This window comes from Muscardinus avellanarius (assembly GCF_963383645.1).
Source record: "Muscardinus avellanarius genome assembly, chromosome: 11".
In the NCBI taxonomy this organism is placed as follows: Eukaryota; Metazoa; Chordata; class Mammalia; order Rodentia; family Gliridae; genus Muscardinus; species Muscardinus avellanarius.
The window spans coordinates 66,584,325-66,602,241 of NC_137797.1; the positions used below are offsets into that span (position 1 = coordinate 66,584,325).

A 17,917-nucleotide genomic window follows, 5' to 3' on the forward strand; every position below is an offset into this window, starting at 1 on the left:
GCCTCCTGAATGCTGGGATTACAAGCGTGTGCCACCACGCCCGGCCTACATATATATTTTTTAAACAAGGCCTCACTAAGTTGCTAAGGCTGGCCTCGAACCTGTAATCCTCCTGTCTCAGCCTTCCAGGTACTGGGATTACAGACATGCACCGCCATGCCTGGCTGGGAAAACTCTGAGAACCGGAAAGGACTAAGAGAGCCTAAAGAGAGGGTTGGGAGTACCAGGGAGGTCTGGAGAGGCGGAAGGAGGGTGAGCCCAGGTGGGCTCCAGCAGCAGCCCAGTTGGCCAGGGGCCCAGAGCTGTTGCAGAGGTGCAAGCGAGCCCCTCTTCCTCTCCCCCCAGCCTCCATCATGTGGAACACCTCCATAGACACCAACTTCTCCTGCTACCACGAGTCTGTGGTGGGTTATCGCTACTTTGCAGTGAGCTGGGGGGTGGTGGTGGCTGCGACGGGCACCGTGGGCAACGTACTCACCCTGCTGGCCCTGGCCATCCAGCCCAAGCTTCGGACGCGCTTCAACCTGCTCATCGCCAACCTCACCCTGGCCGACCTGCTCTACTGCACGCTGCTGCAGCCCTTCTCCGTGGACACCTACCTCCACCTGCACTGGCGCAGCGGCGCCACCTTCTGCCGGGCGTTCGGACTCCTCCTTTTTGCTTCCAACTCGGTGTCCATCCTCACCCTCTGCCTCATCGCCCTGGGGCGCTACATCCTCATTGCTCACCCTAACCTCTTTCCCCAGGTTTTCAGTGCCCGGGGGATAGCGCTGGCGCTGGTGGGCACCTGGGTGGTGGGCGTGGCCAGCTTCGCCCCACTCTGGTCCGTTTATACCTTGGTACCTGTGGTCTGCACCTGCAGCTTTGACCGCATGAGAGGCCGCCCTTACACCACCATCCTCCTGGGCATCTACTTTGTGCTGGGGCTGAGCAGCGTGGGCGTCTTTTACTGCCTCATCCACCGGCAGGTGAGGCGGGCTGCGCGGGCGCTGGACCGGTACCGGCTGCAGCAGGCCAGCGTCCGCTCGGACCACGTGGCCGGGACGGAGGACGCCCTGCCCGGTCGCTTCCAGGAGCTGGACAGCGGGCTGGCATCGAGAGGGCCCAGCGAGGGGGTTTCATCCGAGCCGGCCAGTGCTGCCACCACCCAGACCCTGGAAGGGAGCTCATCGGGAGTGGGGGACCTGGGCCGCAGCCAGGCGGCCCCGCAGGCGGCTGCCAAGGCCCAGCCAGCGAAAGGGGCCCGCAGAGCCCCGGACTCTCCGTCGGAGTTCGGGAAGGTGACGCGGATGTGTTTCGCAGTGTTCCTCTGCTTCGCCCTGAGCTACATCCCGTTCCTGCTGCTCAACATCTTGGACGCCAGGGTGCGGGCTCCGCGGGTGGTGCACATGCTGGCCGCCAACCTCACCTGGCTCAACGGCTGCATCAACCCGGTGCTCTACGCGGCCATGAACCGCCAGTTCCGCCAGGCCTACGCCTCCCTCCTAAAACGGGGGCCCCAGAGCTTCCGTCGGCTCCGTTAGAACCCGGCCCAGGATAGTTTTCTCGGGAGCTAAAGTGGCCAGCGGAGAAGCGGGACGACAACGCCATCCTCCAGACCAAGCTCTCCATCCCTCCACCAGCGTCTCCGCCCAGGCCGCCCGAGGAGCCCTATTAATTATTAATAAATGAATTACTGCTTTTAATGCTCAGGTGTAGCCTCTGGGGAAGAACGAATAAGCCAGGGGGTTGGAGCTGGAACCTAAGAGCTGAGGATTTGGGGACCTTTGTCAGAGCAGGGTAGGGAATGGGGGCCGGGGACACAGCCTTCAGCTAAAGGAGCTCCAGGTTATAAAACAGGTGAGGTGGTTGAAGAGGATTAGCCTACCTTTTTGCTTAAGTTCTCAGAATAGCCCCCACCCCTACTAGAATCCCCTTTCCCTGCAAACAGGTTTTTTTTAGCTTAAAAATGTTGGATAATCCAGCTTTGCTATCCACTCCAGTGAATCCAGCCTCCCCTCACACCTCCCCCCACTGCCTGGCCCTGTGCAGAGGGGTGACTCCTGGAGGTGTCCTTGCCCTGGGGAAATGATCTGATCTTAGCCAGGGCAAAGACAGACAGGGTTCCAGCTGCCCTAGCGGGGTCTCACTCTTTGGGGATAATTCACCTGGCTCCAGGCCTTGCTCTTATTATCCTGGCTGATGAAAACAGAACAAGGCTTTTGTTAAGAGAGCTCAGGGAGCTGGGCTTGGTGGCATATGCCTGTAATCCCAGTACCTAGGGCGCTGAGACAAGAGGATCACAGGTTTGAGGCCAGCCTCAGCAAGTTAGTGAGGTCCCTCAGAAACTTAGTGAGACTATCTTTCTTTCTTTTTTTTTTTCTTTCTTTTTTTTTTTTTTTTCGGGTCTGGGGATGGAACCCAGGGGCATTCGACCTCCGAGCTACACCCCCTGCACTATTTTTTATTCTTTATTTTGAAACCGGGTCTCACTGAGTTGCAGAGGGCCTCACTAGGTAGCTGAGGCTGTTCACGAACCGTGATCCTCCAGGTCTCAGCCTCCCGAATGCTGGGATTACAAGCGTGCGCCACCATGCCCGGCTATGTGAGACTATATTTCAAAATAAAAAAATAAAATAGTTACCCGGGCATGGTGGCCCACGCTTGTAATACCAGCATTCGGGAGGCTGAGCCTGGAGGATCGCGGTTCACAGACAGCCTCAGCTACTTAGTGAGGTTCTCTGCAACTTAGTGAGACCCTGTTTCAGAATTAAAAAAAAAAGGGGGGGGGCAGGGGATGTAGCTTGAAGGCCAAATGCCTCTGGGTTCCAACCCCAAACCCGCAAAAAAAAAAAAAAAAAAGAAAATAGCGTGGGGCAGGGGTGGGGTTAACTTAGAGGTAATAAGCTGCTCCTGGATTCAATCACCAGTATCACAAATAAATACAAAAATAATATTGGCTGGATGTAGAACACTCCTGGGTTCAATCTTCAGTACCCCTTGCCCCCACGCACACAGGGAGGGCTCCGAGCCCTTGCCATTTCCTCCTCCTTGGGCAACATCCTTTTGGGGTGGGTACGCTCTTTAACAGACGGAAAGCGCTTGAGGCCACCAGGTGGCGTTGGTTCCCTGCGTTTCCTCTCTGGCTTCCCGGTTTAGGGAGAAATACGGCAGTACTGGGAGCCCAGGGACCCGCGACCAGCGGCTGGAGACCAGGGATCTGCACTCTCCCTTTCCCCAACACTCAGGAAGAAAGGGAAAGAGCAAGACCTTTATGTTTCTGAGATATTTATTATCGATGGTGGTACGGGGTGGGCTCTGTGGTGGCAGGAGTCATGCTGGCACAAAGGCTGGGGCCGCATGCTGTCTGTCTCCTTCCTGCCCCCAAGTCCATGGTTTGAGAGAACAAAGCAAAGTTTGCAGAAATTCCAACAAGGCAGACAGAACCACCGTCAGGGTGCACAGATGGACGCCCTGGCAGGCCACACACCGGCAGGGCCAGGGATGCCGCCTCCTGATCTGGAACATGTGTCTGGGTGTGAGGCTTCCTCCCAAGGGCGTGGAGGCATCCGCCTGGAATTGCTGTACTGGGAGCCTGAGACCAAAGGATTGCAAGTTGGAGGACAGCATCAGCAAGTAGTGAGACCCTCATCAAGCTAGTGAGACCCTGTTTCAAAATGTTAAAAAAATAAAAATAAAAAAAATAAAGCCAGGCGAGCTGGTGGACACTTGTAATCCCAGGTTTTTGGGAGACTAAAACAAGAGAATCTCGGTTTGTGGACAAGCCCTTTGAAATTCAGTGAGACCCTGTTTCAAAATAAAGGAAAACAAATAGGGCTGGGGGTGTGGCTCAGAGGTAGAATGCCCCGGGTTTCACCAGCAGTATGGCAAAAAAAGGCGCGGGGGGGGGGGGCAGCATGGTGGCTCATGTTTGTACTCCCAGCATTTGGGAGGCTGAGACAGGAGGATGCAGAGAGCCTCAGGTACTTAGCAAGGCCCTTCGCAACTCAGTAAGACCCTGTTTCAAAAATAAAAAGATTAATTAGAACTGCCAGGTGTGGAGCGGGGCATGGTGGCGCACGCTTGTAATCCCAGCATTCAGGAGACTGAGACCAGAGGATCACGGTTCGTGGACAGCCTCAGCTACTTACTGAGGCCGCCCGCAACTCAGTGAGACCCTGTTTCAAAATAAAGAATAAATAATAGGACAGGGGGTGTAGCTCGGAGGTCAAATGCCCCTGAGTTCCATCCCCAGACCCACAAAAAAAAAAAAAAAAAAAAAAGGAAAGAAAGAAAAGAAAGAAAAAGAAAGGAAAGAAAAAAGAAATAGAACTGAGGGTGTAGCTCGGAGGTAGCATGCTGTCCCTGGGTTCCATCCCCAGTACTGAAGGAAAAAAAAAAGACTAAAAAATAGGGCTGGGGGTGTAGCTCGGAGTAGTACGCCCCTGGGTTCATTCTCCAGTACTATAAAAAAAAAAAAAAAATTAAAGAGCCAGCCAGGCAGGGGTCACTGAAGAGGGTCCAGACAGGTGAAATGGAAGACTGACAAGAGCATCACTGCCTGCCGGAGTGGGGGACCCAGGAGGAGCCCAGGCTCTCCCAAAACAAGCTGGTGAACCTGAGCTGATCCTGGGTCTGGGCCTCAGGTTTCCTGATCTTTATGGGTGTGTGTGTGGGGGGGTGTTCTTCCCAGGAGCCCAGTTGTAGCTCTAAATCCTGCAAATGTGTTGTTGCATGGAATTCTCACAAAATCCCTATGAAGTATCTATTATAATCTTTTTCATGTGCATGATACTGGGAATTGGACTCAACATTCTACCTCCAAGCCATACCCCTAGCCACTCTTTTAATTTTTATTTTGAAACGGGGTCTAAATTGCAGAGGACCTCGGTAAATTGCAGAGACCTGTCTCAGCCTCCCAAGTACTGGGATTACAAGCGTGCACCATCGCACTCAGTTTATAATCTCTATTTTACGAATGAGAAAACTGAGCATAAATAGGCTGATCTGTCCAAGGTCAAATTACTGGGATGTGGATGATCACGAATTGAGGGCAGTCCAACAGTTACTAGCACACAGGGCTACTATAGGATAGCTGCCTTGCTAAAACTAGAACCAAGTAACCAGAGGAGTCTTTCCTACTCGGACTTTTTAACAGCTGGAAAGTTGACCTCTGTGAAGGGCTGGATAATAATCCTTCTCATAATCCTTAAAGGCGATTCAAAACCTTTCCCAAAGTCAAAAAGGAGCAGCAGTAGGGGCTGAAGTTAGACCGCAGAAAGGACTTCCCAATTATCAGTCGCTGGGGAAGAGATTGCTCAAGTGACATTTTTAGGAGAAAAAAAAAAGTCTCAGGGCATACAGAAGGAAAGCCTGGTGTCTGAGACCGCAGAAGACTTCAGCAAGAAAGAGAGCCTTTCTCCGTGGCCCCACACACCCACCCGCACCCCTAATTTCGACAAGGGCAGAAAGGAGGAAAGCAGAAGAAAAGCAAGGCTTTCTCCCGGCGTCCTCCCTCCTGCGGGTGTGCCCGCAGCGCGCGTCTCTGCACCAGGCCTGGCGGCGCGCGGCTCGCGCGTGTCTGCGGCAGTGCGTGCGTCTGTCTGCACCGCGGCCTCCCGCCCAGCCCGGCGCTCTTTGTCTCGCCGGGTCTGCGCGTCCCCGCGGCAGGCCGCCTCCGCGCGCGCGCGCGCCCGCGCTGCCTCCGCTCTCGCGAGCTCGCGCCCCCGCCCCCGCGGCCCTCGCTCGCCCGCACCCTCTCTCTCTCGCGCTGTCTCTTACGGGCAGATTTATGGTCAGCCCAGGGCCTTTCATTGGCCAAGCGCTGACAGCACTTGATTTAACGCCGCCTCCCATTGGCTGAACTTGACAGGCCGATTTACGAGTCTCTCTACCATTGGCTAAATCGCCTCGGTCCTGATTTATGGCTCGGTGGCTGCGGAGAGGGGGGCGCAGCTGGGAGCGAGACGCCCCTCCCCTGCCGCCGCGTCCCCGCGCCTCTCCCCCTCCCCGCTCTCCCGCCCCTGAGCAATTGCGCTCCCTCTACCGGTTCCTCTGCCCCTCCACCCTCTCCGTCCTCTGGGAGGGGAACCTGGGGTATGGTGTGGGAGCGAAGCGGAGCAGCGGGCCTGAGGGCTGCCATGGGGGTAGGTAGGAGAGAGGACCCGAGAGGAAGCGAGTTCACCGACTGCAGAGGAAGGGGAAACTGAGGAGGCAAACAGGGAGCCCGAAAGGAAGGCTAGGGGAGAAGGAAGTCAGAGAGAGAACGGGGAAGGTGGTCCGAGGAGGAGGACGGCCAGGGTAAAGAGAAGGGGCCATGGCGGGGGCAGTGGGCACCGAGGGGACTTATCAAACCTCAAGGTACAGGCTGAGGCAGAGACAGAAACTCCCTTTTCAGACAGTGGCTCCAAAGGGGAAAGGCTCCCAGAGGCAAAGGCGCCAGAGGGGGGCGGGGGGGGGGGAGCGAAGTGGGAAAGGACGTCTAGGGAGGGAGGGAGGTGGGATAGAGAGCTAAGACCAGACTAAAGTCCGGTTTTGTTTTGGGGGCTTAGTGGAAAAAGACTAATCTGCAGAGGAAGTGTTGAGAGGCAGGGCTCCCACACCTGCTGGCTTCTGCCCCAAGATGCTCTGCTTCCTCCAGGCCCAGGAGGCTCCCGGGCCACTAAACCTCACCTCTCCCCAGTTAAATTTACGAATTCAGGATTGGCCTTCAGGATTTGGACTATTTATGCTTCTTTTAGAGTGAGGCTTAGAAAGTGGTAAATAAGAGGCCCGTGGGGGTGCAGCTGGGACCCCTATTTTTAACAAGGCTACTTTCCCATTGCCCCAGCCACCCACCCATTCCCTCTCATCCTGACCCAGAGAAGGCGCAGTCCTGGGGAATGGGTTTTAGATATCTGGAAGGGGCTTGCCTCTCCTCTGCAAGACCTGCAGAGCTTTGCAGCAGAAAGGCCTGAGGACAGAGAGGGAAGGAACTTTGCAAGTGTCCTGGCATTCTTAGAGTCCCTGGAGGGCAGTTACAGCATTTCTGCAGAAGATGGGGAGAGGCCTGTGACTCCCCCCCTCACAAGCTCCATTGCTGGAGTGGGGGGAGCCAGGAAATTTAGAGGCAGATTTCTCTGGCCTGTCACTTCCTTCACAGGGAGAAGATTTTAAATCTCCCACCCACCCACCTCAGACCAGAGCCTAGATCCCTGGGAAAGGAGGCCAGGAATGCAGGCACAGGACACGTCCCAGGAGTGTCAGGCCCGAACCTGTCCACCCCCACTGCTGGCTGATAATTAAAAACAGGCAGGAGTTCTTGACACCCCTAGCCTTGGGCCTCCAGGAAATGAGGGAGGGAGGAAGGACCTGCCTGTGGATCTTCCCCAGCCCTCAGCTCCGAGAGCCAAGTGTCTGTGACCCCAGCCCAGTGAGGGCCCTTGCCTTGGGCCTGGGGAGGCAGCACATAAAGATGGGGGTCCATGATAAAAGGGAAGTCTGGGGAGAGCTGGGGAAAGAGTCGCCCTGCCCCCACTCTGCCCTCCATCTACTCTGGCCTTAGCAAGGCTGGTCACAAAGCCCCTGCTACACCACACTGCTGCCTGGAGCCCTAGTGTGTGTGTCGGGGGGAGAGATGGCCGAGACTGGCCCTTTAAGAGCCACTTAGGGTCAGAAAGCCTGGGCTACAGAGAGGGGAAGGAGCTGATGTCAGAAGACGGATGGGCAGCAAGATGGGGATTGATGCTAATGGGGGAGTTAAAGCTAAGTACCCAGACACTCAGAGGGCAGAGCTGCAGATCTGTCTTCCTTATGCTCCCCCCACCCAAACCATGGCTGTAAATCTGCCTCCTCAACTGGGGGAGGGGGAGCAAGGAAGAGTGGCTCTCTTCTCCCTTTTCCTGTTTCTTCCTTACCCAGCCCCCCCCCCCCATATTTTGGCTAGTCTCACTCTGTCCTCCTAACCATGACCCCTTCCCACTAAAATTTTCAACTTTTGGCTTTTCATAAAAAATTGAAAGAATGGTTTCGGCCTGCAGAGGAGTGTGAGCAGACTGCAAGTTTTCCTTGACTCCCCCCCCCCCCCGTAGGAATGGGTGACGGGGCTGGGGTGACTGTCGGGGCTGGGGTGACTGTTGGGGCTGGGGTGACTGTCGGGGCTGGGGTGACTGTCGGTGGGAGGCTCCCAATTGCCTCCGTTTCTCTTCCACTCTCTCTTTTTTTTTTTTTTTTTTTTTTTTGCGGGTCTGGGGGTGGAACCCAGGGGCATTCGACCTCCAAGCTACACGCCCTGCCCTATTTTTTATTCTTTATTTTGAAATCAGGTCTCACTGAGTTGCAGAGGGCCTCACTAAGTAGCTGAGGCTGTCCGCGAACCGCAATCCTCTGGTCTCAGCCTCCCGAATGCTGGGATTACAAGCGTGCGCCACCATGCCCGGCTTACTCTCTTCTTGTGTGGCGGTATCTCCAGCATCCTTCTCCCAGGCCGGTAGGGTGAAGGCAGGAGCCACTTGTGTCCGGTTTGTGGAGGCCTCTGCGGTGCTGAGATTCTGGAGGGGCTGGTGGTGGCCTCCAAGGGCAACCAGCAAAGCTTTGCTGAAGATATATGACCTGGCTTCTCGGAAGCTCCTGGATCACAGGATCCCTCTCCAGAGCACACCCATCTGCTGAGTGGAGACAATTTCAGGCTGATCCTGTACTTACTGTAAAGTCAGGGTCTGGCTGCTCACATACTTCTCAGCAGGGAGGGAAGGCTTTGTAGAGGACCTGAAGCTAGTAATCCTTGGTCAGTTCTATTTCTTCTCTTCACTTTCAAGTAGGATTGTGTCTCTCATCTTTCAGGACCCTTATTTATCTCTCTATTGGCAATCTTGGCCTACTCTTAAAAAGTCTTGTTAGAGCCAGGTGTGGTGGCACAGGCTTGTAAACTTGTAATCCCAGTATCTGGGAGGCTGAGACAGGAGGATCACTGTTCACAGCCAGCCTGAGCTACTTAGTGAGGCCCTTTGCAACTCAGTAAGACCCTGTTTTAAAATAATGAATAAATAATAGGGCTGGAGGTGTAGCTCAGAGATAGAATACTTCTGGGTTCATCCTCAGTAACCCCACCCCCGCAAAGTCAACGTTATACCTGAATTCCTTCCTAGTCCTGGAAACAGTTGGTGCTTGATTGTCTCCGGTTTCCAGATTCTCTTCGTCCATAAGAGAGTAAGACTTGGATCTCAGCTGTTGGTATATGCCTGGATTCCTAGTATTTGAGTGTCTGAGACAGGAGGATCACAGGTTTGAGGCTAGCCATAGCAATTTAGCAAGACCTTGTTTCAAAATAAGAAATAAAAAAGGAGCTGGACGTGGTGATGCACACTTGTAATCCCAGCATTTGGGAGGCTGAGACAGAAGGATTGTGGTTCAAGGACAGCCTCAGATACTTAGTGAGACCTTTTGCAACTCAGTGAAACCCTGTTTCAAAATAAAGAATACAGCCAGACGTGGTGGTGCATGCTTGTAATCCCAGCATTCAGGAGACAGACCAGAGGATCACGGTTCGCGGACAGCCTCAGCTACTTAGTGAGGCCCTCTGGAACTTAGTGAGAGAGACCCTGTTTCAAAATAAAGAATAAAAAAATAGGCCAGGGCGTGTAGCTCAGAGGTCGAATACCCCTGGGTTTCACCCCCAGACCCACAAAAAAATAAAAGAATAAAAATTAGGGCTGGGGGTATAGGTGAGAGGTAGAATATCCCTGGGTTCAATCTCTAGGACCAAACGGGGGTGGGGAGGATAAGACATGGATCTTGTCTCTTCCCTCCTCCCAAGTTTCCTTCAGAGACCGAAAGTCATGTCAGGGTCATTCCTCTTGTTTTCGGAGTCTTGAGACAAGGGAGAGAGCAAGGCTGGCGCAGCAAGAGCAGAGCCACAGGCGCCCAGCCTGGGTCCCCTGCTCCCTCTCAGCCCTCCCTCCGCAGGGGGTCAGCCTCTGCCCTCAGCCCAGGTCTCTGGCTGGTTCTCTACACTGGTGATAAATCCTGTCTTTGTCTCCCCTCTGACCTAGGCCCCAGGCGGGCTGGGGGTCAGAGGCTGGGGGAGGGGTCGGTGTGGAGGAGAGGGGATAGGAAGAGGGTGGAGGAGAAAATGGACAGGAGCAGCTGGTGGGCAGCGGCGGGGTTTGGGCCTCTTGAGTCTGTGGCTCCCAGACATTCCAGCAGGCCTACATTCTGGAGTGAGACAGCCAGGAGCCCTGAGATGTGGCAGTACCTGCGGAATGGTCCCTGGAGCATCACCAATACCAGGGCGTGGGGGGTTTGTGTAGGGGATGCTGCCAGGAAAGGCTGCTAAAAAAAAAAGGGAGAACAATATTGCGGGAATCATCATTATGCCCATCTTGGACCCCTACATAGGCGCTGTGTGCACGTGTGCACGTACACACACACACACACACACGCGCGTGTGTGTGCGCGCGCACACACACACACACACACACACACACACACACACACGCAGGATTTATGGCCTGTCAGTATGAGGGAGCCCAGGAGAGCCAGCCGGCCCCTAGCCTGGCCCCTCCCCGCCAGCCACTCTTGCTGTGACTTTCCTGCCTCCATCTCTCCATTCTTTCCCGTTCTCTGCTTTGCTTTCTTCCTTTGCTGGTCTCCCTCTCTCACTTTCTGCTAACTCTCAGCCTCTGGCTCTCTGGCTCTCAGTCACTTTTCCTCCCTCACTGCGTTTTTTCCCATCTTCTCCCCCCTCACCGTCTGGTCCCTGCCCTGCTCTGCCACTCTTTGGTCTAGCCACCCTGCCTCAGTCCCACCATGAACCCTGTTCTGCCCAGGGGGGGATTTTGGGAGTCAGGATGTGCGGAGGGATGGGAAGGAGAAAGAGGCTTTGAATGGTATGAAAGCAGAGAGGGACACCAGAAGGTGACAGCCAAGGGAGGGGAGGTGAAGAGGGAGGGAAGGGGCTGAGGCCAGAGGAGCCAGCACTGCAGAGGAGAGGAGGGCTTGAGAGTTCCATGGATGTGTGTATTTTGAGTCAGCCTGAAGGGAAGGCGGTAAGGGGCATCTACTGAGTCATAAGAGACATGGATCCAGGGACAAGGTCTGGAATCCCTGCCAGAGAAACCAAATTGCAGTGTCCACCGTGCGGCCACAACCCTGAGCTCGCTTGCTACCTAGGACACTCTCAGAGGGCTCTCCCCCTCTTCAGGTTTTGCTGGCTCCCTCCCCTGACTTAACCTCCCTTCCTCCCTGGTGAGAATGACATCAGCTCTGGCTGACACCCTCCTCAGCCCTGTTGCTGATGTACTCTCCCATGCCTGCAAGAGGCCAGTCACCCCTGCTCCACCCATTCGCTCTCCAGGCTGGGAGCCAGGGGCTCCGCAGCCCAGCACCCTGCAGGGGCAGTGGGAAGAGGCTGCACCAGGAAGACAGCTGCAGGCCATGGTGGGAAGAGAGGGGCCCTGGGCACCAGGGGAGGGAAAGGAGAGAAGCTGCAGTAAATCACCCTGTGGGGGGCTCCCCCTGCCTGAGCTCAGTGGGGTGGGGAAAGGGTAGACATGGGGGGATGGAGAATCGCCACATCTGGCAGGCAGGTGTCTGGCACAGTTCAGGCTGTAGTCACTTTCCCAGCCAAGGGGGAAGAAGGGGCTGAGGGGAGGAGGGACCTCTTAGGGTCCCCCGGGAAAGACAGAGGCCCGGACAGAGAGAAGGAGTCAGGGAGAGAATTCATCAGCCCCTGCCCCCTAGTCTCTGCTTCAGTCAGTGCTGATGATGGGTTTGAAATTGTGGGCCCAAGTCCTGAGTGGGCCTGGACACCAAAGTTCCATTCCTAGTGGGGAACAGAAGGCCAGGAGGAACCGAAGCTCAGAGAATTCCAAGTCTGAGAACTGGATAGAACGCCTCTCCTCATACTACCGCTGGTCATCGCATCCAACTCCAGCACTGCTGCCAACTCTCCCCCAGGGCCATGCTGGGCGGCAAGGCAGCTTAGGACTCTCAGGCCGGTACTACTGCTCCACAGCTCAGACAGGCAAGGACAGAAGTGACCCTAGCCCTTCTCCACCCTCCTGGACTCCGGCTCTCCATGTGGGAGTGCAGACAGGGTGGGCAAAGCCAAACATCTTTCTTTTTCCCTAAGGGCAGAGAGGGTCCTGGGGCCCTGGTGTTCCACAGTGACAGCCTAACTGCCAGGCTTCCAGAGGTGCAGGCGAGACTGTATAACTCTGGGCTCCATGTCCTGGGGCGTCCCCGTTCATCCTGTACTTGCTGTGCCTCATCCTTTCCTATCTGAGGCGCTAATTCCATCTCTCTTGCTTAATCCTGGAATCGCAGGCCCATTTCATGAGCAGCAGAGGTGACCGAGGAGACCCTTGAAGCTGCAGTAGAGAGGACTCCCCACACCAGCCCCCCCTTAAAATCCTGCAGAGGAAGGGGAAAAGAAAACCAAAGCATTCTCCTATCGCCGCGGCAACCATAAAACCCCCAGCTAAATCCATCTTGTGAGCTCACCGCCCCATTAAGATGCAGGGCCAGGCTCTGCGCCAGCCCAGCCACATTCATTTGTGCGAATAAAGGTGGAGGAGGGGGAGGGGAGCAGGCTCTGGAGGGACAGGGAATGGCGAGAAGAGGTTATTTACACCACCGTCCTGACCTTCTGGAGCAGCGCTGGCTCCGATAAATAACCCGCTCAGCGCCGTTTCAGAGCAGGAGTGGGAGGTGCAGGAAGGGAGCAGGGCTGGAGAGCCCCCACGCAGGTGCGTCTCCGGGTTACTAATGGCTGAGGCGGGAGCAGGCAGCTGGCTTTGGGGGTGGTAGGGGGAGAACTCAGTTCCCTGAGACTCCCACTGAGAAAATACCATCCCCACCCCACCCCTGGCGCCAATTTCCAGGCGCGGGACGGAGAGATGCCAAGGAGGCAAACAGCCCCGTAAATTAGGGATGGGGGGTGGGTTGCTGGGAGTCTCTGAGGTAGGAGGGAAGAAATATTATAAGATGAGGAGGGAAGGGGGCTGGAGGAATAGGAGTAGCTGCCAAAAACAGAGGAAGAGGAACAGAAACATCACACAAAGGCAGTTTGGAAAAAGAAGTGTTTTATTCCTCTTTGCACAGAGCAGTATAGGAAAGTGGCCATCTCTTGACTGTACATCCCTTACACGAAGATGCCCCACAAACAGGCCCAGTTATCTGCTCCGCTTTAGTGTTGGAGAGCTGGCAATTGGTGGGGCAGGATATTTAAGTCTCAGGAAGTTTTTTTGTAAGATGTATTTTGTGGGGACAGAGTTCTAAGTCAAGAGGAAAGCGCAGCCCCAAGAGTGTTCTTTTCGCTCCTCCTGGGGGATCCTCTCCCGGGCACCTCGGCGAGGAAGAGCCCAGACCTACTGCTTTTAAGGAAGGCTGAGGCAGAGAGGACAGGGTTCAGAAGCAGATGCCAGACCCAAGGCGGAGTAGCACATGCATGCGTGGAGGGCAGGGGCCCAAGTCCTAAGTCCCCACTCCTTCTCCAGAGCTGAGCAGAAACTCTTCTACCCAAAACTAGAATGGAGTTTTGTTTCAGGGCCTGGCTTTGTTCGGGGGCAGAGGAAAAACCAAGCAGAGATCCCACAGGCAGCAAAGGTGGGGTTAAGGTAGTAGAACACGAGATGGGCACTCCCAGAATGACCACAGCCATTGTAAAGCTGTACGCCAAAGAATGAATTTTATAAGCCTTCTTCAAAAACACGGGAAGCACGGTCTGCACCACTTTGTCCTCTAGAAGTTGTTTCAAATCTCCTTCCCAAGGTAAAGGACGGGCAATATGAAGAAATGGGGAGAAACGCTGAGGCCAGTAGGTGGGATGGACACGGGATACATCCCTCCCCTCCCCATGCCCTCAGCTACAGAACAGAATTCTCCACCCTGCCCCCGCTGGGCAGATGGGCTGCTGGGGTGAAGGCCTGCAAAGGCAAAGGGAGGAAAACACTCAGCACATCTCTCTCCTGCTTTGATCTGGAGAGTAGCTACAGCAAAGGGCAAAGACACTGAAGAGAAACTATGGGGGTAGGAGGGCGGGAAGCACAGTCCAGTTTAGGAAGGGGGAGGGTACTTTCCCTGCCCTGCGTCCAAAAATGCTCAGAGCAAACCTCCCAGCAGAGCGAAAAGGAAGGAGAAGTGTGCTTGGGATTGGGGGGGGGGGGGACGCAAACCCAGAGAGGATGGAGAGGTAAGGATTCCCGGTGATCCCCGAGATGACCCTGAGAGCATGGGCTGGGGACTGGATGAGGAGTCACAGCAGACATGTGTATTGTTGAGGGGCGAGGAGTCAGGCACAGGGGTCTTCACCGCAGGAGGGACCATTTGATCTGTTCCTTAGCGGACTGCAGCACCTGCAGAGACAAGCACAGCACTGAGGGGCTGCTGAGGGCCAAGGAGACTGGGCACGCTTCCCCTCACTGGCGGGCCCTGCCCTCAGACAGTGAGGAGCAGACACCCAGGGGCAGGGGAACCAGAAGAGCTCCCTAGGGCCCGAGGGACTGTCATTTTGGGCAATTTTTCCCAAATTCAAATCCACCGGGGGATAAAGAGAGAAGAGGCATACCTGGGAGAAAAGGAAAAATTGGAGGTTACTGGACATATGTTAAAAAGGGGGGCTGTGTATCTAGATGCACTCCTTGGTGAGGATTCTAAGTGGGTAAAGAACAGAACTTCTCCCTTGCCCTCTCAATCAGGTAGAAAATCTGTCTGCAGTGAGGATGGATTTGCAAAACTTGCATATTCTAGAATATGCATTTCCAGCTTAGCCCTCATTTGAATAATAAGAGAAAGAGCGTGTGTGCACATGCACACAAACCATCTGCTTAAGGCAAGCCTCTGCCGGGGAGTAAATCACTGCATGAGGCACCAGGCAGCAAGGGCTTGAAGGGTAGAGCAGGGCTGACAGCCACTGCTCCCAAGCAACCTGGAGAGGGGCTGGGAGTGGGGGCAGGGGATATGGCTGTCTGGGTTCTCTGGAATGGGAAGGAGCCAAGGAAGATGTCCTAGTCTCCAGTCTCATCACATTCAGACTTAGTGGGCTAGGATGGACCACTGTTCTGCCTCTTTCATGACCTCACCCATCTGCAGAGGGAGAAGGGAGAAAGTCATACCTGGGACACGGTCTGCTCTGTAAGGGGGACGTCTTCACCCTGTGGCACAGAGATATGCATTTAGACTGAAGTCTGCTTGTAGAAAAGAAGAGGCGGTCTTTTATCTATTTAGTATATATGTGGTACTGGGGACTGAACTCAAAGATAAATGCCAGCCCAGTTTTTATTTATTGGTACTAGGGAAACTTTATTTTTCTGCAGTACTGGGGATCAAACCCAGGGGCATTCTACCTCCAAGCTATACCCCAAGCCCTGTTTTTTTTTTTTATTCGTTATTTTGAAATAGGGTCTCACTGGGTTGTAAAGGGCCTCACCAACCAGCTGAGGCTGTCTGTGAACTGTGATCCTCCTATCTCAGCCTTCTAAATACTGGGATTACAAGTGTGTGCCACCACGCCCAGCACTAGAGACCCTTTTACGGAACCCAGGGGCCTTTTACAATCTGGGCTACACCCCCAGACCTATTTTATTTTTTATTTGGAAACAGGTCTCACTAAGTTGCTGAGGCTGGCTGCAAACCTGAGATCCTCCTGTCTCAACCTCCCAAGTACTGGGATTACAAGCGTGTGCCACCATACCTGGCTATTTATTTTTTATTTTATTTTTTAGTACTAGAAGCTAAACGCAGAATCATTCTACCTTCAAGTTCTATCCACAGCCTGATTTTATTTCTTATTTGGAAACAGGGTCTACCTAGGTTGCTGAGGGCCTCACGAAGTTCCTGAGGCTGGCTTTGAACCCATGATCCTCCTGTCTCAGCCTCCTAAGTATTGGGATTACAAGCATATGCCACCATGCCTAGCTTTATTTTTTATTTTATTTATTATTATTATTATTATTTTTTGGTAGTACTGGGGTTTCTGGAAGCCCTATCTCCGGGCCACACTCCCAGACCTATTTTATATTTATTTGGAAACAGGGTCTCTTAAGCCAGCGCGGCTGGCTTCAAACCTGTGTGGTCCTCCTGTCTCTGCCTCCCAAGCGCAGAGATTACAAGAGTGCGCCACCACGCCCAGCGTTTTATTTTTTATTTTAAAATAGGATCTTACTAAGTTGTCAAAGCTGGCCTCAAACCTGTAATGTTCCTCTCCCAGCCACCCAAGTACTGGGATTACAGGCATGTACCACAGTGCCCAGCAAGAGGTGGTGGTCTTTTAAACTGAAGTAAAGGACAGACGTCCTAAACCTTTCAGTTCCTTCTAGGGACAATGACAGTCACAATTTTACTGTGACTGTCAGAGGGACCATGAACACAAAAGGGTCATTTTATTCATCTAGCATTTTAAGGCAGGATGACTTTTTAAAAGATTTATTCCATTCCAAGTAATCAGGAGGTTATCTGATCCTCAGCCCCTCAACTTGGGGCTGGGGACCTGATTCCCTAGTCAGAGAAGACCTTCCCTGAATATCAATATCGCTGGGGAAAGGATGAGGGGGAGCTGGGGTTAGTTTAATGGATCCCGCAAGGCCTGATGGGTAACGACAGCATGTTAATTTGAAGAAATAAACTGCTGCAACAGCAGCCTGAGAAGAGGAAGGGAGGAGGCGGGGGCCTCTCTCTTGCCACATAGAGACATATGTTAGAGGAGAAGATTAAACTATGCAAATGGAGCCCACGGCAGTTAAGGGAGAAGATTCCCATTACCCGGCACTGTCAGCCTCCACTCTGGAGGTCAGAGCTGGGACGTTCTGTGAATGGGGGATCTGCTTTGCTCAGACATCCCTGCACCCCCATAGTTTGCAGGTGGGCTCTCTCTGCACAAACCATGATCCCCCAGCACACTTGGAGCCTTCTGTAGCTAACTGAGTCCCCTTTCTGATTATCACTGCCACCAAAGAGGACCGAGGTTCTGGCAAATAAGTACTCCTGATAAAGAGGTATTATCCTCAGTTGCCTAAGACTTTAAAACGACAAGAAAAGCTGGGCGTGGTGGCACACACTTGTAATCCCAGCATTCGGGAGGCTGAGACAAGAGGATTCCGGTTCAAGTCCAGCCTCAGCTACTTACTGAGGCCCTTTGCAACTCAGTGAGACCCTGTTTCAAAATATAAAAAATAAAAAATAGGGCTGGGGATGTAGCTTGGAAGTAGAATACCCTGGGTTCCATCCATAGTACCACAAACACACATACACACACACAATAAATAAATAAATAAACAAATAAATAAATAAATAAATAAATAGACAAGAAAGACAGTCTTCGGCCTCCAATGCTTGTAACCATCCTCAAAGAAGAAATAAGCCAACCTCAAGTTCCGTAATAGTTCCAGAACCATGACTATTAAAGTTTCTTTTATCATTCATTTAGTACCTAATATTAAGTATCTACTTTGTGCAAAGATTATATGAGATGCTAGGCACCATGTTAAGGGCAGAAATACATTCCTTCTGCTTCTCTTCTTTGGGATATTCAGATAGTAAGAGGAGGAGAGAGTTGTATGTATTTGAGAGGAAAAAGAGAAGGTGGATGCCTTATACACATCCAGCAGGTCTTGGCCCTGGAGGGTATTTGTGGATAGACGGGGAAACAGCAAAACGTGTTCCTGCTTACCCTTAATGCCACCCGGTGCACTACTTGCTGGGGATCACTCTCGAGGATCACCCTACAAAGACACCAAGAGATGACTGTTCCTCTGTCCTGAAGGACCAACTTCGTGTGGGGACGGGCCTCTGACCACTCGCTTCCTCAGCCCAGCCCCAGGCCGGTCAGAGAACTCACCCTCCATCCACGATCTCATCCACAGCCAAGAAGAGTCCCTCCATGTTCTCCAGTAGAGCTCGCTTTTCTACATTTTTCCTGAGTCCCCAAAAGAAGAGAAAAATCAGTCTGGAAGTGAGTAGAGCC

General features: G+C 53.5%; 2 protein-coding genes across 2 annotated transcripts in view; one reads left to right on the plus strand and one right to left on the minus strand.

Moving 5' to 3' along the window:
• Positions 1 to 353: 353 nt before the first annotated feature.
• On the plus strand, positions 354 to 1,523 carry GPR84 (G protein-coupled receptor 84; the record flags this gene model as incomplete). Its single annotated transcript, XM_080706282.1, has 1 exon — positions 354 to 1,523. One exon carries the CDS (start codon positions 354 to 356, stop codon positions 1,521 to 1,523), a length of 1,170 nt encoding a protein of 389 aa, XP_080562408.1.
• Positions 1,524 to 14,264: 12,741 nt separating this feature from the next.
• COPZ1 (COPI coat complex subunit zeta 1) overlaps positions 14,265 to 17,917 on the minus strand; it is a gene marked incomplete at both ends in the record, with an annotated part of 67,314 nt that continues 63,661 nt past the window's right edge. Inside the window, 4 exons of the mRNA XM_080704874.1 lie at positions 14,265 to 14,312; positions 15,072 to 15,110; positions 17,624 to 17,675; positions 17,792 to 17,869. Of these exons, the coding sequence (XP_080561000.1) occupies positions 14,265 to 14,312; positions 15,072 to 15,110; positions 17,624 to 17,675; positions 17,792 to 17,869 (217 nt within the window). The remainder of the gene's footprint in view (positions 14,313 to 15,071; positions 15,111 to 17,623; positions 17,676 to 17,791; positions 17,870 to 17,917) is intronic.